Source organism: Amblyraja radiata, chromosome 8 (genome assembly GCF_010909765.2).
Source record: "Amblyraja radiata isolate CabotCenter1 chromosome 8, sAmbRad1.1.pri, whole genome shotgun sequence".
Lineage (NCBI taxonomy): Eukaryota > Metazoa > Chordata > Chondrichthyes > Rajiformes > Rajidae > Amblyraja > Amblyraja radiata.
In genome coordinates, this window is record NC_045963.1 from 6,033,652 (window position 1) to 6,057,141 (window position 23,490).

A 23,490-nucleotide genomic window follows, 5' to 3' on the forward strand; every position below is an offset into this window, starting at 1 on the left:
ATTAACCTACAAACCCACATATCTTTGGGATGTGGGATGAAATTGGAGTGCCCATGCGGTCACAAGGAGAACATACAAACTTTGTACAGTCAGGACCCTCAGTTAAGAATGAACCTGAATCTCTGGTGCTGTAAGGTAGCAACTTTACTGCTGCGCCACTGTCACATTACGATTTGCTCAATAGCATGCATTTCTCATTGCATTTCAGTACATGTGACCACAGGAAACTAATACCAAGATGTAGATGGATCCACACATGCTGCTGAAGGTTTGAACATTGGTTTTTAATATTCACTGATGGCAATGGTCTGAGAGCAGGGCTCCATGCTGGGGATGTCTGCTGTTGAGTGCAGGCTGTTGTTGTGTTGTAAGCTTCCAGTATAGGAGCTGGCAGAGTTCTGATAAGACAGATGACCAATGACACATAACCAGAACACTCTGAAATCACTCTTTAGGTATGGCAAGCATCTGTGTAGGAGACCGTTCACCTTTCAGCCTAGACACTTGGTCCGAACAGCTAATGAGAGATCTTTCATCTGAGATGTTAACTGTTCCTCCTTCCACAGCTGCTGCCAGACCTCATGAGTGTTTCCAGAGTTTTGGTTTTATTTCAGATTTCTAGCATCTGCACGTTTTATTATTTTCACGATCAATGAAATGGATTTTAAATGAAAGCATCTTCTAAGCTTTCTGCAAGGAAGCAACGATTTAGAGCTACAAGCACCGCTCCACTCTCCGATCCTCGTAACCTCGGCGATTTCAGAGCTCTCCCCGGCACCGATGCTGGGAGACCAGAGTACATCAGCAGAAACAAAACACACCAACATTGACGAGGGCAACAGGATAAACAAACTCTCAGCACCACCACTGAGTTGACAGGTTATTCTGAACGTTCAATTGATTGTAGCTATCCCATTCCTTACCCCAAGCATCAAACCAGGACTGCTGTGGGCCAGAGAGCCTGCATTGAGATTGTGGTATCTGAGAGGCTATCGACATGGTATCGGAGAGTGACTATCAGTAGGCATGTGTTGTATGGGTTGATGATGCCAGCTCCTTCACTGCTGCCTGCAGTGGTGCTCTGCACTCACACTACAGGAAGCAGCAAGCTCTAGTAAAGCTTATCTGTGATCAGGGGTTAGTTAGCACAGGCCGTGCATTGACACGTGACTTCATGACAAAGCACTAAAGGATGACCATGTTTGCGCCAACGGGCACAACAGCGAGGTGACGGCTGGCGTTCTGTGGGATGGTTTTTGAGACGTTCGATGCAGCTGCCCCCATCCCATGGATGGGAGGGGACCCAACATTCCACCGATCTGCTGCTCTGCAACCTGCTCTGTTAGTACACACAAAGGTCTGGGAACTTCATCTCGTACACGGGCACGGAGCGGGGCGGCGTCTGGCCGTAACCAATGGTTGAGCCTGATGGGCTCGGAGGAGGCCTGCAAATAAAGAGAGCTCTTCAGAAAAGACAAAATGGCAGCAAGTGCTGTGAAGAGATTACATAACAGTGTCACTGCTCCTACTCTAGGCGTACAACTCTGAGGGCTGCCAGGTCAGTGCAGCACTGACACACACTTGTAGAGAGGGAGCATGAACCTCAGCCACCACTCACCCTTGCAAAGGAATCCTCAACAAGCTAAATGCTTCCTCACTACTCTATCCACCTGTCCCCACTTTCTGGGAGTGGAGACCAGCACTCCAATGTCTCTCTGTTCATTGGCACTCCTGTGGTCCCTGCTGTTTATTGTATCTGTCCAGTCTGGATCACTGGTGCATTATCTCACACTTGTCTGGATATACATATTTTAGCAATGGGGAAAGGTTTACAATGGTCATCTTGTGTTCTGAGGAAGGGTCGCAGGCTGAAAACATTCTTTGTTTCGCCTTCAACAGATGCTGTGCCTGACCTTCGGAGTTTTTCTACTACTCTACCAGTATCTTGTATCCCTCTGTCAGGATTCCCCCTCCCCCCTCCCCCACTGTCTTCTCTGGTCCAAGGAAATAAATCCATCCCATCCAGTCCCTCCTCATAACAGAGACCTCCATCCACAATGTCTTGGCAAATCTCCTTTGCACCCTCTGCCATGTTCTCTCTGTACAGTGGTGACCTAAACTGCAAACAATATTCCACATGTAGCCTCACCAATATTAGAACATAGAACAGCACAGCACAGAAATAGGCCCTTTGACCCAACTCGCCTGCACTGACCAAAATGTTCATCCAAGTTATTCCTATTTGCCTGCATTTTGCTCATATTCGCCCTTTGTCCATGTACCTTCTAAACGTTTTCTAATTTTAATTCTAGTTTTAAACTAGGTGAAAAGGTTGCCCCCTTATGTCCATTTGAAATCTTCCCCTTCTCATCTTAAATCTATATTTAACTTGCCTTGAGAATCCTGGGAAAAAGACTATGACCCTTCACTTTATCTATGCCCCTCATGATTTTATAGACCTATCTAAGGTCACCCTCCTCCGCCTCCTGTGCTCGTGGGGAAGTCGTTCCAGCCTATCCTCACAAGTCAAGCCACCAGTCCTAGTAACAACCTCTTGAATCTTTTTTGCACATTTTACAGCTTAATGGCATCCTTCTTATAGCTAGGCAACCAGCACCCCTAGTTGTTGGTGAGACCACGCTCCAAGTGTGGTCTCACCAACAACTTGTACAGTTGCAACATGACAACCCAACTCTTGTCCTCAATGCCCTAACCGATGCAGGCAAGTATGCCAAATACCTTCTTCACCACCCTGTCCAGCTGTGTTGCTTCGTTCAGGGAACTAAGTACCTACATCCACCATTCCTTGGCCCACTTAGCCAGTTCAACTAGATCCTTAATAAAGAATCTTAAATAACCTTCTCCATTGACCACTACACCACCAATTTTGGTGTAATGTGCAAACTTATTCTAACTATCCTCTGAAATGCCTTAGCAAGATATTTAGTTGTGTGAAACCAAGACGCACCAAAACCAGCTATCAGCAGCTTATCAGGCAATTAGGGATGGACGATAAATGTGATCTTGGCAGCAACACCCTCATTCCAAGCATCAATTATATAAAAATCCTTCTGTAATCTAACTTGGAAATTTCTCTGTTTCTACTGGATGAGGGATAGAGGGACTTGGGCCAAACGCTGGCAGGTGGGACTAGAGTAGATGGGGAATGTTGGTCGGTGTGGGCATGTTGGGCCACAAGGCCGGTTTCCGTGCTGTATGATTCTACTGGTATCGAGAAAACCGATGGCAGGCTAACCTGGAATTCTTCATGTGTGTCAAAGAATTCAGATGGGTTATTTTACAACTTACCTTACAGTTATCTCAAAGATTTGATTTAGCTTACTCTGCAGAATAGTTGCCTGGAATTAAAGGAATGAGAAGCAGTAAGTAATGGATAATATCACAGTAACTCAGAATCCAAGCTTGCCATCATTCCCTACACATTCCTCCCGTGTTTGGATCAGGCCGAGAATGCCGAGACCAACAACTGTGGCCTTTCACACAAGAAAGTGGGGCCGGGAAGGAGCTGACGAGATCGAGTGGGGGAGATGGATGGAAATGCTGCCGTTTCTTTAGATGAATCTGCCGACTGCCCGTGGCCACCATGACCACTGTCCTTCAATAGCCCTACAGACCATTCCTGAAGACAGTTAATGATCAACCACACTGGATGACATGTAGCCATGCGCCACCCTGAAGGATATTCTAAACCAAACATGATTGTGTGAAAATCCAATGGCTTCAAGATCACCATATGGTGCGGCTTTATTCCAAACGTATTTAATTAGTTGAAATTAATATTTCCCAGCTGCTGTGGGAGGGGAACAAATGGCTCTGCATCAACGATGCAAGCCTCTGGGGCTCATGCAGTTATTTAACCAATGCACCATCATTGCCTGGGTGTTGGCAGCAAGGACAGGTGCTGCAGTGACTTTAGGACTAAAGTAAACTGCAGTGAAAGGGAGCAGGGAGATGTAAGGTTGCAGAGACGTTCTCACATGGCTGACCGGACTAGCTGGGCTGAATTGCCTGTTGAGTGTTGTAACTGTTATGAATGCCCACCCTTCCTTGGTTTGCTCCAGAGCAGGTAGACATAAGTTGATCACTTATTCCAGGTGCCTGTAACCGTTGAACTAGTGTATCTTTAAGCCAGCCCTTTGGACCATATTGGGAATTTTTACATGGTCTGTCATGCACTTCCTCTCCGTTAGGAGCCAGATTTAGATAATAACTCTCTTCCACAAGGTAGGTCCTTACCCTTGCTCCACAGTGGGCTGCTATCTCTTCAAATGGAGCCTTCTGAAACTTCTCCACCACCAGCCGCCTCCTCTCCCTCTCCTGCTCCTCCATTGCTCCACCATCTACTGGCCAATAAAACACAGGGCATCAGTGCCAGCAGATTCACCGCAACCCCAACCCACGCTGACACAGCAGGCCCCCACCCGGTGGTGAGGTGATCTCCTTAAAGGCAAGAACATCAACCTCTACCATTCATAGTTTACGTGAGGAGAGCCCCAGCAACGTTCAGTGAGGCTCACGACTTGTCTGCTACAGTTTGCAGCCCAGGATTGGGGAAAGACTAGAGTGCCCACTGTAGAAGCCATCGGCTTCGTCTAGTCTGCACCATTCTCCAGTCCCCTCCACAAAGTTTCCTTCCTTAACTATTCCGTTTAAAATACCACAGGTGAATCTGCCTCTACTACTTGCTGTCTGGTTGTTCACCCTCTTCCTGAAGAATGTTCTGTGTCCACTCATTGGTATTGTGAACTTGACAACTGCCAGGCAAGCTGCCATCTTGGAGCCACATCTGTACCACAGGATAGCTGTCTGCCCGCTAAGCCATGTCCCTGCACCATGCTTTCCTGCCCATTCTCTTCCCTCCCAGCACTGCTCTGGTCTTGGAGATGGCCACACACTCCAAGAGAACCTCTCCTCAGAACCAAATACTACTGAGAAAGCAAGATACAGTCCTGTGAACAGGCATAGAATGAAGGGATATAGACCACAAGCAGGCAGATGTGCAGTGTGAATTGGATTCATGGTCAGCATAGATAGGGTGGGCTGAATGGTCTGTCTCAACAGTGCTGGACTGTTCCACGTCCCATGAACAGACACTCAGTCTCTCGCTGCCAGCAGCTGTTTGAGCTGCAGACTGATACACATTGCCATTATAGAATGAATGAGAAGCCAGTGGTAGCAGTGTATGAACAAAGCCTTGCAACAATGCAGCAAGCAGCTGTGCTTACTTGCAGCCCAACCTGCAGGTGCAGGGAGATGTGCTGCCCTCACAGGCTGAGCTACACCTTACCTATTGCTTTCTTCAGGGTTTCGTATGTGATTTCCTCAGCTGGCATCTTCTGTAACAAGATACAGACATTGTCATGTCACTGAGATTGCCATGTAACAACCAGATGTACAACTCAAGCAGAATGCTCCAAGGAGAACAAAGGCACAATCAACACACGTGATTTCTCCCATTCCCCTTGGCATTCATCACCCTCTCACGAGCCCCCGCTGCTTCACTTTTCACCACACATTCCCCAGCCCCATAATCACCTGGGCAGGGTTCCTGCCACAACAAGAGGAGTTTAACCCCAGATCAAATGTAATGTGGTGCCCTGACAGACTCAATTCAAGCAGAGCTCATCGTTCCTTCCCCAACACCTGCTACCAAACATAGCTCTTTACCCACTCACCCCTCGGCAACCCTTCACAAAGTTAAATACCTACACTGGAGTAACTAGGTCATGTGGTCCAGTGAATCTGACCAGCTCTGTGTAAAAGTAATCAAATCAGTCCCATCCCCGAGTAGAACACAGCGGCAACTCTGCTGCCTCACAGCTCCAGATTCTCTCCTGCACTCGTGTACTGTCTGTGTGGAGTTTGCATGTTCTCCCTATGACCATGTGGGGTTCCCCTGGGTTCTCCGTTTTCCTCCCACATCTTGATGATGTGAGGAGGGGGGTCATTGGATTAATTGGCTGCTGTTAAATATAATCGATTTAGATAAGTGGCAAATGAGTCAAAGGAGAATGTATGTGTGTGGGAGAGAGAATAAGTTACAGGGCAAGTGTCAGATGAGATTGCTCTGCTGGCATGGATATGACTGGCCTCTTTGAATGTCATTACAAGGATAATACATCTCTTTGCTTATTATGGATAACTCCATCGTTCTGCTGACTGCAGTCCCTGAACCATTTGAAATGAAGCATCACAATGTATACAACCTGGCAACAATAGTCCAGCCAATCTTCAGTAAATGTTCCACTTTATCTAGTGCTCCATTCTTCTGCTGGGATTGACTTTGGACTTTCTACAGTTCCATCTCCCTGCTTTTAAACTAGCAAAGAGTCTGTATCACGTGATTTTCACAGCGTGGTACCTATCCATTATTAATAGAACAGAGAACAGTGCAGCACAATAACAGGCCCCGTCACCCACCAGAACATCTTCCTTCACACATTCACCCTGAATTGCTTTGGTTAACCTGTTAAGTGTTTACCTGAAGATAGACATAAAATGTTGGAATAATTCAGCGGGACAGGCAGCATCTCTGGAGAGAAGGAATTGATGACGTTTCAGGTCCAGACACTTCTTCAGGCTTCAGTCTCGACCCGAAACATCACCCATTCCTTCCCTCTAGAGATGCTGCCTGTCCCGCTGAGTTACTCCAGCATTTTGTGTCTACCTACGATTTAAACCAGCATCTGCAGTTCCTTCCTACACACTAAGTGTTCACCTGTAACTCTTTACACTGCCTCACTTTGACATTCTATTTTCGTGCCAAAAAATGCAAAATTATAATCTAAATATTGAAGTCAGCAAATATCAGTACCAAGAATAAAAACAGACCCCAAGGGTTGATACTGAGAATATTCACAAAATGCCCAGAAATCCACTGTGAAACGTTATTTGGGCAGGACCAACACTGCTGAGAAACAGTGTAAAGCTCCCTCAACAGTGTACCATGAAATATTCCTGGGGTAGGGACAGCGACAGATAAATACAGGGTTTAGTTGGTTTGTGCAGCTATGAGGCACTCTTTCCATGGAGTTCTTTCATCGTCTCTCACAGGGCATGTGCTCAGCTTCCACAGGGATGGTACCAATTAAAGTTGATATTTGTACTCGATGATGAGCTCTACAACTATGCCTGTTACCAGCAGCCCTTGGTGACACCCTATTCCAGTGAGCCACCTTCTGGCTCATTAACCCAACACCAGCTACCCACTGCAACGTCAGAGAGATACCTCTTCCTTTTCCGGACTATTGCGAGATTCCACTTCCACCTGCAGAGAGATGGTCTCACCAATGCTCTTCCTCTTTGATAAGCGGTCTTCATCTGCAACACACCATGCACAACACATTAGAGGCTGGCACAGCTGGTAGAGCTGCTGCCTCACACTGCCAGAGACCTGGGTTCGATCTTGACCACGGGTGCTCTCTGTATGAAGTCCCTGTGACCGCATGGATTTCCTCCGGTTGATCCGGTTTCCTCCCACCACCCAAAGATGTGCGGGTTTGTAGGTTAATTGGCCTCTGTAATTTGCCTCTTTTCTGTAGGGAGTGAATGAGAAAGAGGGATAACATAGAACTGGTATGAACAGGTGATGGTCAACGTGGACTTGGTGGGCCAAAGGGCTTGTTTCCATGCTATATTTTTCAATTCAATTCATGGCTTTTCATGGCTTTAGAAAATATTCTATTGGTATGTGTGAAGAAGAGGATTGTGTAGAGGATCATGTGCTTTCAAGTTTAGATAGAGAAGATCTCATCAAACTTACACAAGTTAGATGCGGGAAGATACTTCCATTGATTGAGGAATTGAGGAGTTTGAGAATACGGCCTTTATGATCCATACAAGGGGAATTTACTTCAGACACCTTGGAATTTTCTCCCCCTGAGGGCAATGGAGGCTCAGTGACCAAGTTCATTCAAGCAGTGATCGATAGATTTGTGGACATATAAGAAGTGAGTGATGGGGCAGGAAAGTGGAGCCGAGATAGAAGATCGACGGTGATTGGCGGAGTTGCTGTGGGAGGTTGCTTGCACTTGTCACAAGTAGATTCCTCGAACCTCCTACCTGTGAATTGGGGGATGTAGGGGATTCCCAGCCTGTCGGAGCTGTAGCCACTACCTGCAAAAGCCTCACTGATCTCATTCTGCAAGAACAGCAGCTCCTTCTCCAATTTGTCCATGGACTGCGGAATACTGAGGAGAAAAACCCAGGAAGAATGCTGTCAGCGAGGAGGTCATTGAGTCAGTCATACCGCACGGAAACTACTTACCCACAACCATCCAAGGTGCCGCATCTACACTAGCCCCACCTGCCCGTGTACGGCCCACGTCCCTCGAAACCGTACACGCGTTCGTGTCTCCTTCCATACACCCACCACTGACCGGGAGATGAGACATGCCCTTGAGAAATAACAGCATGGCATTGAAGCAGCAAAATGGCCCTGAGGGGAGCAGACCAGGCATGGTCTTCCTGAGTGGTAAAGAACGCATGAAAGCTGACCGGCCCTCTCCTGCTTCCAGCGTTTACTGAGCATGGGCTGGCTCCCAATGGGGAACAGGGCCTGCAGCTTGCCAAGGGGTTACAGTTTATGTTGGGCAACTGCTCTTCACCTAACTTCTGTCACTTGCCTCATCCCTTGGTAATGCAGTGCCACACAACAAGGTGAAGAGCATTCTTACTGCACAGACAGGAGCTTGCCTTCACAAACCGTGTGCTGTGACCACCTGCACCATTCTCAGGTGCCAGAGGCAATGATGTCTCGAAGCAATTGCATTACATTCTCAAGATGAGCAGCCAGAGGATGTCTGCACATTGGTGGAAACTACATTGGTAGAAAAATGGATGAGGTCCTGCAGAGTGAATATAGAGAGATAGGCAAGAGATTAAAAAGGCAGACCTTCAAGGGTTACCTCTGGTACCATGTGCTGGAGGAAGTAGGAAGCCCTTCCCCCCTTATCCCTCCCTCTGACTTTACATTTCACTTCTCCTCATGTGACACCCTTTTGTCTCCATTTCACTTCTAGCCTTTGTTACTTCCTGCACCCAATCTACCAATCCCCTTCACCTGTATCCACCTTGTCACACCCCCTTCTTTTCCATTTTCCCCCTACTCCATCAGTCTGAAAATTGGCTCCCAACCTGGAACGCCATCTGTCTATTCCCTCCACGGATGCTGTCATAAGGTCATAAGGAATAGGGGTCAAATTAGGCTATTGGGCCCATCAAGTCTACTCCTCCATGCAATCATGGCTGATCTATCTCTCCCTCCTAAACCCATTCTCCTGCCTTCACCCCATAACTTCTACCCTAATGATGTGTACTGACATGTACTAATCATGAATATTTATCTCTGCCTTAAAAATATGTCCACTGACAGCCTCCACAGCATTCTGTGGCAAAGAATTCACCACCTTTTGACTAAAGAAATATAGAAACATAGAAAATAGGTGCAGGAGGAGGCCATTTGGCCCTTCGAGCCAGCACCACCATTCATTGTGATCATCCACAATCGGTAACCCGTGCCTGCCTTCTCCCCATATCCCTTGATTCCACTAGCCCCTAGAGCTCTATCTAAATCTCTTTTAAACTCATCCAGTGAATTGGCCTCTACTGCCTTCTGTGGCAGAGAATTCCACAAATTCACTATTCTCTGGGTGAAAACGTTTTTTCTCATCTCAGTTTTAAATGGCCTCCCCTTTATTCTTAGACTGTGGCCCCTGGTTCTGGACTCCCCCAACATTGGGAACATTTTTCCTGCATATAGCTTGTCCAGTCCTTTTATAATTTTATATGTTTCTATAAGATCACCTCTCATCCTAAATTCTAGTGAATATAAGCCCAGTCTTTCCAATCTTTCCTCATATGACAGTCCCGCCATCCCGGGGATTAATCTCGTGAACCTACGCTGAACTCCCTCAATAGCAAGGATGTCCTTCCTTAAATTAGACCAAAACTGCACACGATACTCAATATGTGGTCTCACCAGGGCCCTGTACAACTGCAGAAGGACCTCTTTACTCCTATACTCAAATCCTCTTGTTATGAAGGCCAACATGCCATTAGGTTTCTTCATGGCCTGCTGTACCTGCATGTTTACTTTCGGTGACTGGTGTACAAGGACACCCAGGTCTCGTTGCACTCCTCTTTTTCCTAATCTGGCAGCATTGAGATAATAATCTCCTTGTTCTTGCCGCCAAAGTGGATAACCTCACATTTGTCTACATTATACTGCATCTGCCCACTCATTCAACCTGTCCAAGTCACCTTGCAACTTCCTAGCATTCTCTTCGCAGTTCACACTGCCACCGATCTTTGTGTCATCCGCAAATATGCTAGTTACTTTTAATTCCATCATCTAAATCATTAATATATATTGTAAATAGTTGCGGTCCCAGCACTGAGCCTTACAGCACTCCACTCGCCACTGCCTGCCATTCTGACAGGGACCCATTTATTCCTACTTTGTTTCCTGTCTGCCAACCAATTCTCCATCCATGTCAATACCCTACCCCTAATTCCATGTGCTCTAATTTTGCCCACTAATCTCCCGTGCGGGACCTTCATCCATTTTACTTGTCACATCCTCGAAAAATTCCAGAAGATTAGTCAAGCAGGATTTCCCCTTCATAAATCCATGCTGACTTGGGCCAATCTTTTATTGCTATCCAAATGTGCCATTATTACCTTTAATAATTGACTCCAGCAGCTTCCCCACCACCGATATTAGGCTAACTGGTCTATAATTCCTCGTTTTGGATCTCGCTCCTTTCTTGAAATTGGAGGTCAATGTTCATACCGCTGGGTTATAAACTACCCAAGCGAAATATGAGGTGCTGTTCCTCCAATTTATGCTGGGACTCACTCTGGCCATGGAGGAGGCCCAGGACAGAAAGGTCAGATTCAGAATGGGAGGGGGAGTTGAAGTGCTGAGCTACTGGGAGATCAGGTTGGTTATTGCGAACTGAGCGGAAGTGTTGTATACATTAGCTACCCTCCAAATTTCTCCTCATCTCCCTCCGAAAAGAACGTCCTTTGATTCTGAGGCTGACTAGTCCTAGGCTTTCCCACCAGTGGAAACATCCTCTCCAGATCCACTCTATCCAAGCCTTTCACTATTCTGCATGTTTCAATGAGGTCCCCCCTCATTCTTCTAAACTCCAGCGAGTACAGGCCCAGTGCCGACAAATGCTCATCATATGCTAACCTACACATTCCTGGGAACATTCTTGTAAACCTCCTCTGGACCCTCTCCAGAGTCAGCACATCTTTCCACAGATATGGTGCCCAAAATTGCTCACAATATTCCAAATGCTGCCTGACCAGCGCCTTATAGAGCCTCAACATTACATCCCTGTTGTTGTATATGTCCTCTTGAAATAATTGAGTTAGCTTTCTTTACTACCGATTTGACTTGCAGATTAATTTTTGGAATCCTGCACCAGCACTCCCAAGTCCCTTTTGCACCTATGATTTCTGGATTCTCACCCCATTTAGAAAATAGTCTATGCCTTTATTCCTACTACCAAAAATGCACGACTACACACTTTGCTACACTAAATTCCATCTGCCCAACCATTTGGATTTCTCCAGCACTTTGTGTTTTGCTTAAGCTTCTAACAACTGCAGTTTCTTGTGGCTGCACCAAAGTAATTGTTCCTCAAAACTGCAAATGTGATCCAATTTAAACGTTCAGAATACAGAAAACAAGCAGTTGCAATACTCAGTCATTTATAGATTGCTGACTATTTTTATCCAGTGAGCCTTTAGCATGAATGACATTATAAAATGGGATCTGTCTCCAGCACCTGTTTTATCCCCAAACCTTCAAACTTTACAACCCGAACTTCTCTACATCGGTGAGACCAAGCACAGGCTTGGCAATTGCTTCGCCCAACACCTCCGCTCAGTTCGCAATAACCAACCTGATCTCCCGGTGGCTCAGCACTTCAACTCCCCCTCCCATTCCGAATCTGACCTTTCTGTCCTGGGACAGAAGTGAGGCCCACCGCAAATTGGAGGAACAGCACCTCATATTTCGCTTGGGTAGTTTACACATTGACTTCTCCAATTTCAGGTAGTCCTTGCTTTCTCCCTCCTTCCCCTCCCCTTCCCAGCTCTCCCACAAGCCCACTGTCTCCGCCTCTTCCTTTCTTTTTCCTGTCCTCCCCGATAACAGTCTGAAGAAGGGTCTCGACCCAAAACGTCGCCTATTCCTTCTCTCCATAGATGCCGCCTCACCCGCTGAGTTTCCCCAGCATTTTTGTTTACATTCCTAGTTTTATTGGTGACTGTGGAAATGTCTCCCGCCTGCCCTGTGGCACCATCTGGTGTCTTAGGTGCTGCTAAACACCCTTTTTATGGATTTTATATCCACTTTAAAAGTTTTAATTTTTCCAGATGTTTATAACTCAATTTATGTAAAAATAAAGTTACAACTTTATTTTGGTCACCCTGCCATTCTGTCAAGGACCCGTTAATTCCTACTCTTTGCTTCCTGTCTGCCAACCAGTTCTCTATCCATGTCAATACCCTATCCGCAATACCATGTGCTCTAATTTTGCACACTAATTTCTTGTGTGGGACCTTGTCAAAGGCTCTTTGAAAGGCCAGATACACCACATCGCTCTCCCTTATCCATTCAACTTGTTACATCCTCAAAAAATTCCAGAAGATTAATCAAGCATGATTTCCCCTTCATAAATCCATGCTGACTTTGGCTGATCCTGTCACTGCTTTCCAAATGTGCTGCTGTTACATCTTTGATAACCGACTCAAGCATTTCGCCATTTAGAACGGAGACGAGGAAACACTTTTTCTCACAGGGAGTGGTGAGTCTGTGGAATTCTCTGCCTCAGATGGAGGCAGGTTCTCTGGATGCTTTAAAGAGAGAGCTAGATAGGGCTCTTAAAAATAGCGGAGTCAGGGGATATGGGGAGAAGGCAGGAACGGGGTACTGATTGGAGATGATCAGTCATGATCACATTGAACGGCGGTGCTGGCTCGAAGGGACGAATGATCTACTCTTGAACCTATTGTCTATTATCTGCTCCACTACAGATGTAAGGCTAACTGGATTATAATTCCCTGTTTTCTTTCTCCATCCTTTCTTAAAAAGTGGCTACCCTCCAGTCCACAGGAACTGATCCAGAGTCGAGAGAACATTGGAAAATGATCACCAATGTATCCACGATTTCTAGGGCCACCTCCTTGAGTACTATGGGATGCAGACCATCAGGCTCTGGGGATTTATCTGCCTTCAGACCCAGGGGATTTATCTGCCTTCAGTGCCAACAGTTTACCTAACACAATTTCTTGATTAATGTGGATTCCCTTCAGTTCCTCCCTCCCACTACATCCTTGGTCCCCTAGTATTTCTGGGACATTGTTTGTGTCTTCCTTAGTGAAGACAGAACCAAAGTACTTGTTAAATCGGTCTGTCAAAGCCTTGCTTCCCATTATAAATTGGCCTGTTTCTGACTGCAAGGGACCTACAGTTGTCTTAACTAATATTTTCCTCTTCCATATGGTACTCTGTTAAGAAGAGGAGAAGTTGGAACGAGTTGTTACAGTTGTACAAGGCCACAAAGCCTGAGTAACTCTGAGGGTTAGGCAGCATCTCTGGAGATCATGGATAGATGACGCTTCAGGCTGGGACCTTTCTTCAGGCTGATTGTGGTGGTGTGGGGGAGCAAACGTGTTATACAAGGATAAAAGCTTACAATCTAAAGGGCCTGTCCCACCAGCATGCGATTGCATGCGTCTAGCACGAGCAAACATGGTCGCTTGAGGCGTACGGCCGCGCGGTGCCGGTCCCACTTCGAACCGCGGAGCCATATGGAGTTGTGCGGAGCTGGCCTCGACATCGCGCGGGGCTCCGAAAATCCTGCACTGTCCGAAAATTCTGCGCGCCAACGGCCTGTCGGCCCGCAGGCGCATTGAGGGCGTACGCAGCGTTTTGACGGCGTACGCAGCGTCTTGATGTCGTACGCAGCGTCTTGATGGTGTACGCCTAGCACGTGGCGTTGCGCGATGACGTCACCGCCCGGCGTGCCGTTGCGTGATGACGTCACCGCCCGACGCTCTGCGACGTCCAAATTCAGTCAGCCCACCTCCTGCCCAGCTGATTTGTGAATATGATGTCCGGACCAGTCCCGCACAACTCCATACGCCTCCGCGGTTCAAAGTGGGACCGGCCCCGCTGATGAAGCCGAATAAAGTTACAAAAATAAGAAAAAATTAAAATAGGTTTCTGGGCTAGCTTACAGCTTATATTTAGTGACAAATTAGGCTTGCCTCAGGTTGCAGTGTGTGGGATAATAAATACCATAACATTATCTCCCAAGTGAGGAAGTGACAGAGAAAGAAACAGCTAGTCACATCTTTGAAGTAAGATGCCGTAAAACAAATGGCCTATGTTTATGAGGGACCAAGTGACAGAGAGGAAGCAGCGAAAGAGCTAGGGTGATCTCTTTGAAGATAAAATGACCTAAAACAAATGGCCATTGTTTTTAGTATATTTTAGTATATCTTGTACCATGTAAACAAAAGGCCATGTGATGCATTCTGTGGAAACCTTTTCCTGTACCTCTGACCATGACTAATGTCTGTGGAATGTGCTAAGGGGACAAAAAAACCCCTATTTAAGGCAATGTAATTCTGTTGTTCAGAGAAGGGGACCGAGGACAGTCGAGTGTCTACATTGGTCACTTAGCTGGAATTCTCGCTCCCTTCCATCGGCCGATGTTAAGTAAAGTTTTGAACTGGTCTACCAAACAGTTTGTGTGGTGTCTGTTTATTAAGAAGCGAACCTGGTTTAGTTGTTAAGAAAAGTAGCTTTTTCATTGGCGTAGTTATGCAGGCCTCGCTGGGACCACATCAACGGCTGACTGTGCAAGAGGTTGCCGGGATTGGAAGGGAGATAACTGAGCTCTATCGGCCCCCTTGTAAGACCGACTCCCTAGAAACTCCCGGGAACGTCTGTGATCCTTCATCAGAGGTTGATCCAGGTTCCCTGCCGAGGTTCTTAGAAACAGACAAAGGTAAGACCAGTTGGGCTTTATATGTTTTTTTTAAGAAGGGATTGTGTATGTATTTTTAAGACAGAATTGTGCATGTATTTTTAAGAAGGGCTTGTGTATATTGTTAAGAAGGACTTGAGCGGTTCCTCTCTCTCTCTGTCTATCTCTCTTTGTTTTCTTTTTTTTAATCTCTCTCTACTAAGGGCTCATCGGCCTCATTGAGACATCCGTGATTTGTCGGGTTGAGATACGGGGGGTGAGGTGTGCGTCTGGCTTATTGAGACATCCGAAGAGTTGTCGGATTGAGAAATAAGTGGCGTTGTATATTAAGTTTAAAACATCTGCCAGGTTGAGAAACTGGGGTCTCGAGCAGCGAGTCGGCCTGGTTGATATATTTGGAATGATTCGGAATTAAGAAGTCTGTTTTCTCTCTCCCTCGCTTTCTCTCTATCTATCTATGGGGAATGCTCTGGATAACAGTCCAACATATGTGTTATTTGAATCCTAAGTATAATAAGATATTTATAATGTTAAGTTACAAGTTGACCAAACGGTTGGGGGATGAAGCCTGGCCAGTAGGGGGCACATGGAATGTAGAGACAATTATATGGGAAAGGAAGGCAGGAAAGGAATGGAAGAAAGGAATTAAAACATGGAAAGCAGAAGCAGTGAAGAAGCATGAGGAGAGTATAGAGTTTGAAGTTGGATGGATGCTGTATGTAAGAAGGGGATAGAGTTAAGAAACAAGGATAGCACTCGGAAAGGATGGAACGTATTGCAACTAGAATGCCAGTGGGCAGAGGAACAAGGGAAAATAATTAAAAGACAGACAGGAGGTGAGAAACAGGTGATGGTTAGTAAAAAATAAACCCAGTACTGGTAAATCCTCTGGAGGAGACTTCATGTCTGGCACGACGACCCTATTTGGTAATGAAGATGAGGAGTTCGATAATCTTGGGAGATGTCCACCTCCCTATGTCCTACCAGTAGCAATGGCATCTTTACCTGTGACAGTTCCGTCAGTAACATCCCTATACCTTGAAGTTCTGACCTTACAAAGCTCCCCAGGATTGGGAGCACGGGAATGCCTTTCTGTGCGTAATTTGTTTAAGGCATTGATGCTACCAGAACAGCTGGCCATTATTAAATGTACTGCATACACTGGTGCTGGGGCCACTATAGCAAAAGACAATGAGTTGCCGATAGTGTATCCAAACAGTGCAGTCTGTACATCCAAATGCGTAGTGACAGCACATAAACAGATGCTAGCAAATAGAACGGTCCTGCCAAACATGAAGGAGGTATGTACATTACAGAGGGACGCCTCTGATAACCAAAAACAACTATGGAAACAAGAGGGCTGTGCCATTGACTCCACCACAGGTCTTTGGCTCACCCCGCTTGGGCAAGTTTGTGTATCTGATGCGTTTTTACCTGTTTTACTAACATATATTCACTCTCTTACCCATGCTGGTAAGGAGGGAATGATAGGATAACAAAGGAAATGTGGTGACACCCGAAAATTTGATAAGAGGCACTGAAGCAGGTCTTTAATGTAAAAGTTCCCAATGAAGTAATCCAGGCAAACCACGTAAGATACCCTCAGGGGTGACGCCAATGCCATCACGACCGTTTGAATGCATACAGATTGATTTTATTGAAATGCCACGGGCTCAGTGTTATAAATATTGCTCAGTGATTTTAGATTTATTTAGCAGGTGTATTGAAGCTCTACCGACCACTAATAATACTGCTGAAACTATGGTAACATTGTTGTTAAGAGAAGTTATTCCCAGGTTTGGCCTACCTACTGTCATAAGCTCGCACAATGGTCCCCATTTTATTGCCACTATTAATAAGGAAATATGTGCACATTTTAATATTCGACTGCAATTTCACTGTATACACCACCCACAGGCATCTGGGATGGTGGAAAGAGTCAATGGGGATTGCAAAACAAAATTACCCCGGAGGTAAATCCTTTTTCTGACAGGCAACTATGTTATAAAAAAATTGGGGATGAAGGAAAATTCGATGGAGAAATAAGGATAGGGTAGGGAGACTGAAAAGTCACGGGGAGTCTGACTAATCATGATCTGGATCAATGTCCAATTAGGGTTAGGTAACCAGGATTTTGGTAAACAGAAGTCTTGTCAGAAAAAGGGAAAGTAAATTACAAAGAGACGTCTTTGAAGATGAAATATTATAAACTGCTGGTAAAACAATGTTTTTGTATATGTATGTGGAATGTGTGAAATTTGAAGCAATGAGCAAAGTTGTGCGGCGCTTTAAGAACAGTTTGTCCTTTAAAATGCAAATGGACAGACAGTTTATGGTGTGCTCCGTTAAGAAACAGGCATGAATGGGGGGCAGAGCTACACTCGAATGATAAAATGTTGGTTGATTATAAATCTTTTGAATCAAGTTTTAAAAAAAAAAGACTCATCCCGATTAAAGTGTTAAATGAGATTGGAAATGTCAAAATTACAGAGAAAAAGAAAATGTATTATTGATTACTGATTCTGAGTGAGTTCTTTTGGGAAAGATTGTTTTGATATGATAACAGAGGTTGTCTTTTAAAATGCAAATGAAGCAAGATTACTGTTTTCAAGCAAACAAAAAGATTTTGAAGCATGGGCTGTTTGAGGGAAATGATGGTAGATGAAAATTTGTCTTATGGCTTACAAAAGGGGGTTTGAGGGAACTCACAATGAGGGATGAAAGGTGAGAAGATAAAGTAGATTGGGGAAGAGAACATATTTGGAGAATTGAATATTTAGGTGGGGAGAGCCTCTTCGGATATAATCGGATTAAAGAATAAGTTCACAGGGAAGTGTTAAGAAGGAACTGGAGATACTGGAGGATCAAAGGTAGACAAAAGTGCTGGAGAAACTCAGCTGGTGAACAAGATTTACAACTTTTTATTGATACTGGAAAAGCTGCTGTGTCCACCCCCTGGAGAGTGGGGGGAAGCCACTTACAGGCCCTGGGCAATTAACTAATTATGTATGGACCATTCCCAGGTTGGAGGAGTTTTTGCTGGAAACCAGTGACCAAGGCCATAAAAGCTATACGATGATGGTGCTGGGACAAGAAAAAATTGAGACTGTATTGAAAAGAACAACCAAGTGTTGCTAACAACATGAACTGCTGTAAAGATTAAAGATCATCGTCGCTGGATACATTTGATTGACTGTGAACAGTTTGTGGAAACAAGGACGATGGGCTATTGATGGTCCCTTTATTCTGGGGTGGCCCAGCCCACATGGACTGAACTTTCTTCAGAATGTCAAACTTGCGGACTAACCCACATTTAAAGGATGGTACACACCTCCTTTTAAACAAGATTGACGTCAAACATGACAAGCGCAGCAAAGATACCCTGACTACAGACAGTAAGAGGTCTGCAAAGGCCAGTTAAATCTAAGGTACACAAAATTGCTGGGGAAACTCAGCGGGTGCAGCAGCATCTATGGAGCGAAGGAAATAGGCGACGTTTCGGGCCGAAACCCTTCTTAAATCTACCTGTTTTTGCCACAACCAAGGCACTGGTGTATTTTAGGGAAACAGTATATTTGTGACAGGGCATTGTTATGTTGCAAATGCAGTGCCACACAAGAGAAGTATGAACCAGTTACACCAGCACACGGGGAGTTCCAAGCGAAGCCGAATAAAGGCTGAGCAATTTTTATGATCCTTTTCCTGTCCTATGGTAGTATCTTAGTGTCACGTCCGGGGGAGGTTGGTGGCCATTTAAAATGTTTGGAGTGACTTGGGGAATGATTGTCCACTATGGATTGATTGTATTACTAGTTGTACTCGTAATTTGTCTGATGCGATGCTTATGGTCTTTCATATGTACTCGGCAAGGACTGTAGTTATCAAAATTTTGATAAAAGGATGGAATGATGAAGCCGAATAAAGTTACAAAAATAAGAAAAAATTAAAATAGGTTTCTGGGCTAGTTTACAGCTTATATTTAGTGACAAATTAGGCTTGCCTCAGGTTGCAGCGTGTGGGATAATAAATACCATAACATTATCTCCCAAGTGAGGAAGTGACAGAGAAAGAAACAGCTAGTCACATCTTTGAAGTAAGATGCCGTAAAACAAATGGCCTATGTTTATGAGGGACCAAGTGACAGAGAGGAAGCAGCGAAAGAGCTAGGGTGATCTCTTTGAAGATAAAATGACCTAAAACAAATGGCCAATGTTTTTAGTATATCTTGTACCATGTAAACAAAAGACCTTTGATGTGATGCATTCTGTGGAAACCTTTTCCTGTACCTCTGACCATGACTAATGTCTGTGGAATGTGCTAAGGGGACAAAAAAAACCCTATTTAAGGCAATGTAATTCTGTTGTTCAGAGAAGGGGACCGAGGACAGTCGAGTGTCTACATTGGTCACTTAGCTGGAATTCTCGCTCCCTTCCATCGGCCGATGTTAAGTAAAGTTTTGAACTGGTCTACCAAACAGTTTGTGTGGTGTCTGTTTATTAAGAAGCGAACCTGGTTTAGTTGTTAAGAAAAGTAGCTTTTTCACCGCGCTTCCCACATTTGGCCGCGCTAGACGCATGCAATCGTATGCTGGTGGGACAGGCCCTTAACTGTGTGAACATTGAATTCTTCAATTTCTGATAACTAACCCACCAACAAATGGGGCCAAAGGTTGGAAAATACGATTGTGAGAAAGCACAATGTAAGAATATCAAACCAATTCACGATTCTGCGGAGGAAAGCAGCCCCAATTTTTCTTCATACCTGTTTTCAGATTCAAAGACTCCTTCAGGTAAAAGGTATAGTGCTGCCGTTTGACGTGTCTCAATCACCTGCAACAAAAAGGTCAACAGTTAGGAAATGAATAATGGTTTGGGAGAGGGGAGGAGAGAGAGAGTAAATCATGCGTTTGACCAATTGAGAGAGGGTGAATGATGGATTTAACCAATGGGGGGAGAGAATGAATCATGAGTTTGACCAATTGGGAGAGGGTGAATGATGGATTTAACCAATGGGGTGAGAATAAATCATGCGTTTGACCAATTGAGAGAGGGTGAATGATGGATTTAACTAAGAGAATGAATCATGAGTTTGATCAATTGGGAGATGGTGAATCGTGAGTTTGACCAATTGGGAGAGGGTGAATCATGAGTTTGACCAATTGGGAGAGAGTGAATCATGAGTTTGACCAATTGGGAGAGAGTGAATCATGAGTTTGACCAATGGGAAAGGGTGAATGATGGGTTTGACCAAAGAGGAGGAATGGCGATTCACAGGTTTGTCCAATGGGGACAAAGAGAGTCACAAAAAAGCTGGAATAACTCAGTGGGACAGGCAGCATCTCTGGAGAGAAGGAATGTGTGACATTTCGGGTCGAGACGCTACTTCAGAGAGTCAGGGGAAAGGGAAACAAGTAATAGAGACAGTGATGTAGAGATATAGAACAAATGAATGAAAGATATGCAAGAAAGTAACGATGATAAAGGGAACAGGCCATTGTTAGCTGTGACCTGGGTGAAAATAAGGTCCAGACAATGAGACTCAACAAGATGACTTTGAAGCTTGTACAATGATCTCGTGGGGAGGGAGGGGATGTGGGGGTTACATGAAGTTACAGAGTTATCCACACCGCTGGGCTGTTATCCATACCGCTGGGTTGTAAGCTGCCCAAGTGAAATATGAGGTGCTGTTCCTCCAATTTGCGTATGGCCTCACTCTGACAATGGAGGAGGCCTAGCTCAGAAAGATCAGTGTAGGAATGGTAGAGGGGAATTAATGTGTTTGGCAACCGGGAGATCAGGTAGGTCCAGGCAGACATGACAAAGGCGTTCAGCGAAACGATCGCCCAGTCTACGTTTGGTCTCGCCGATGTATAAGAGTCCACATCTAGAACAACGAATACAGTAGAGGAGGTTGGAGGAGATGCATGTGAACCTTTGCCTAACCTGAAAGGCCAGTTGGGGTCCCTGGACAGAGTCGAGGGAGGAGGTGGTACATCTCCTGTGGTTGCAGGGAAAGGTACTTGAGGAGGGGGTGGTAAGGGTGGGAAGGGATGTTAACCATGGAGTTGCGAAGGGAACGGTCTCTGCAGAAGGCGGAAAGGGGTGGAGATGGGAAGAAGCGACTAGTAGTGGGATCCCGTTGGGGGTGGCGAAAATGTATTGTATGTGACGGCTAATGGGATGAAAGGGGAGGACGAGGGGGACTTGAGACTGGGAGGAGGGGGAGCAAGAGCGGAGCTGTGAGATACCGAGGAGCCACATGTGAGGTCCTCATATATGATGGAAGAGGGAAAACCCTGTTTCCTAAAGAATGGACATCTCAGATGTCCTCGTATAGAACACCTCATCTTGGGCGCAGATGCGGCGTAGATGGAGGAATTGGGAGAAGGGGATAGAGTCTTTGCAGGAGGCAGGGTGGTTAGAAGTGTAGTCTAGATAGCTGTAGATAGATGTCAGTCGATAGCCTATCTCCTGTGATGGACACGGTGAGGAAGAATTTTCTATGGCTAGTGGAGTAAAGGGATATGGGGAGAAGGCAGGCACGGGTTATTGATAGGGGACGCTCAGCCATGATCACAATGAACGAAGGGCCGAATGGCCTCCTCCTGCACCTATTTTCTATGTTTCTATTCTATGTTTCTAAGAAAGGGTAGGGAGGTGTCGGAGATGATCCTAGTGAATTTCAGTCAGGATGGAAATTGGTGGTAAAGTTAATGGTCTGTGAGTTCTGCATGGGTGCAGGAGGTAGCTCTGATGTAGTCATCAATGTAATGGAGATAGAGTTGGGAGATAGCGCTAGTGTACGCCTGGAACATGGATTGTTCAACGTACCCTACAAAGAAGCAGGCAAAAGCTGGGGCCCACCCGAGTGCCCATGGCTACGTCTTTGATTTGGAGGAAGTGGCAGGAGTGGAAGGAAGAGACATAGGCCTTGGAGGGAGTCACCAGAAAGACATCAGGGCTCTAACGTATGATAAGAGATGACCAGATTTACAGGAAAGATGTGGTAGCAAATGAATGCGGATACGATTCATCAGAATGTCAACTGGAATGGAGGGCTGGAGTAAGAAAGAGCGAGTGGAGGGGGATAGATAGGATAGACAGTCAGAATCTTTTACTCAGGGAAGAGGAATCCAGAAGTAGTAGGCACAGTTTTAATATGAGATGGGAAAAGTTTAAAGAATATCTGAGGGCAGGTTTTTTCCACAGAGGGTGACGGTTACGTGGAATGAGCTGCAAAAGGAGGTGGTAAAAGCAGAAATAATTACAGAGTTAAAATGGCATTTGTAGAAGTACCTGTAACAAAGTTTTAGTTTGTTGGGTTGTGTTAGAGGGGGTGAAACATGTTCTCTGTCTCTTACTTCGGGGGAATGCGACTTTTTCGTGTCGTATCTCCCTTCTCTGCCTCCGTCTGCGCTGAGGCCTAATGGCGGAGCTGACGGCCTCCAACCTGCGACCGACCCCGCGGCTCCGGAGGCAGAGCCAGCCAGGACTTACCAACGAGAGGCTGGCCGTCTTCGAAGCTAAGGCAGCGGTGGCCCGACTTGCTGGTGCGGCGTTCTAGCTTTTGGCGGCGGCCTGGAGCTGATGCAGCGGGGCTCGGAGCTGAGACTGCGGGACCCGGAGCTGGGGCAGCGGCCTGGAGCTGGGGCAGCTATCCGGAGCTGGGGCAGCGGCCCGGAGCGGAGACTGCGGGACCCGGAGCTGGGGCGGCGGCCCGGAGCGGAGATTGCGGGACCCGGAGCTGGGGCAGCGGCCCGGAGCTGAGACTGCGGGACCCGGAGCTGGGGCGGCGGCCCTCGGAGCGGAGACTGCGGGACCCGGAGCGGAGACTGCGGGACCCGGTGCTGGGGCGGCGGGACACGGAGCTGGGGCGGCGGCCTGGAGCTGGGGCGGCAGCCCGGAGCGGAGACTGCATGACCTGGAGCGGAGACTGTGGGACCTGGAGCTGGGGCGGTGGCCTGGAGCTGGGGCGGCGGCCTGGAGCTGGAACGGCGGCCCAGAGCGGAGACTGCGGGACCCGGAGCTGCGGCGGCGGCCTGGAGCTGGGGCGACGGCCCCGAGCGGAGACTGCGTGACCTGGAGCGGAGACTGTGGGACCTGGAGCTGGGGCGGCGGCCTGGAGCTGGGGCGGCGGCCTGGAGCTGGAGTGGCGGCCCGGAGCAGAGACTGCGGGACCCGGAGCTGGGGCGGCGGCCTGGAGCGCAGACTGCTGGACCTGGAGCTGGGGCGGCGGCCTAGAGCGGGGGCGGCGGCCCGGAGCTGGGGCGGCAGCCTGGAGCTGATGCTGTGGCGGGCCGTCTCGGATCGGAGACGGCGTTCCGGCTTTCGGCGGCGGCGACATCACCATGGAGGTCCGCTGGACTGGAGAGCGGCATCTATAGCCTGGATCGATCGCCTCAGCGCAGAGGGAGAACAAGGAGGGAAGAGACGGAGACTAAGACTTTGCCTCCATC

The 23,490-nt window shown here is 46.7% G+C and overlaps 1 protein-coding gene across 7 annotated transcripts in view; it reads right to left on the reverse strand.

Annotated features, from left to right (window-relative positions):
- Nucleotides 1-263: 263 nt before the first annotated feature.
- efr3b (EFR3 homolog B) overlaps nt 264-23,490 on the reverse strand; it is a 91,498-nt gene continuing 68,271 nt past the window's right edge. For 4 of the 7 annotated variants that reach the window (XM_033025091.1, XM_033025090.1, XM_033025094.1 and 1 more), the window contains 7 exons: nt 19,797-19,864; nt 8,083-8,210; nt 7,250-7,341; nt 5,309-5,357; nt 4,258-4,364; nt 3,310-3,359; nt 1,343-1,445 (listed from right to left, as the gene is read on the reverse strand). In XM_033025091.1, coding sequence (XP_032880982.1) covers nt 1,343-1,445; nt 3,310-3,359; nt 4,258-4,364; nt 5,309-5,357; nt 7,250-7,341; nt 8,083-8,210; nt 19,797-19,864 — 597 coding nt within the window. Of the gene's footprint in view, nt 1,446-3,309; nt 3,360-4,257; nt 4,365-5,308; nt 5,358-7,249; nt 7,342-8,082; nt 8,211-19,796; nt 19,865-23,490 lie in introns of all 7 variants that reach the window. The other 3 variants (XM_033025092.1, XM_033025088.1, XM_033025087.1) reach the window with 2 other exon arrangements.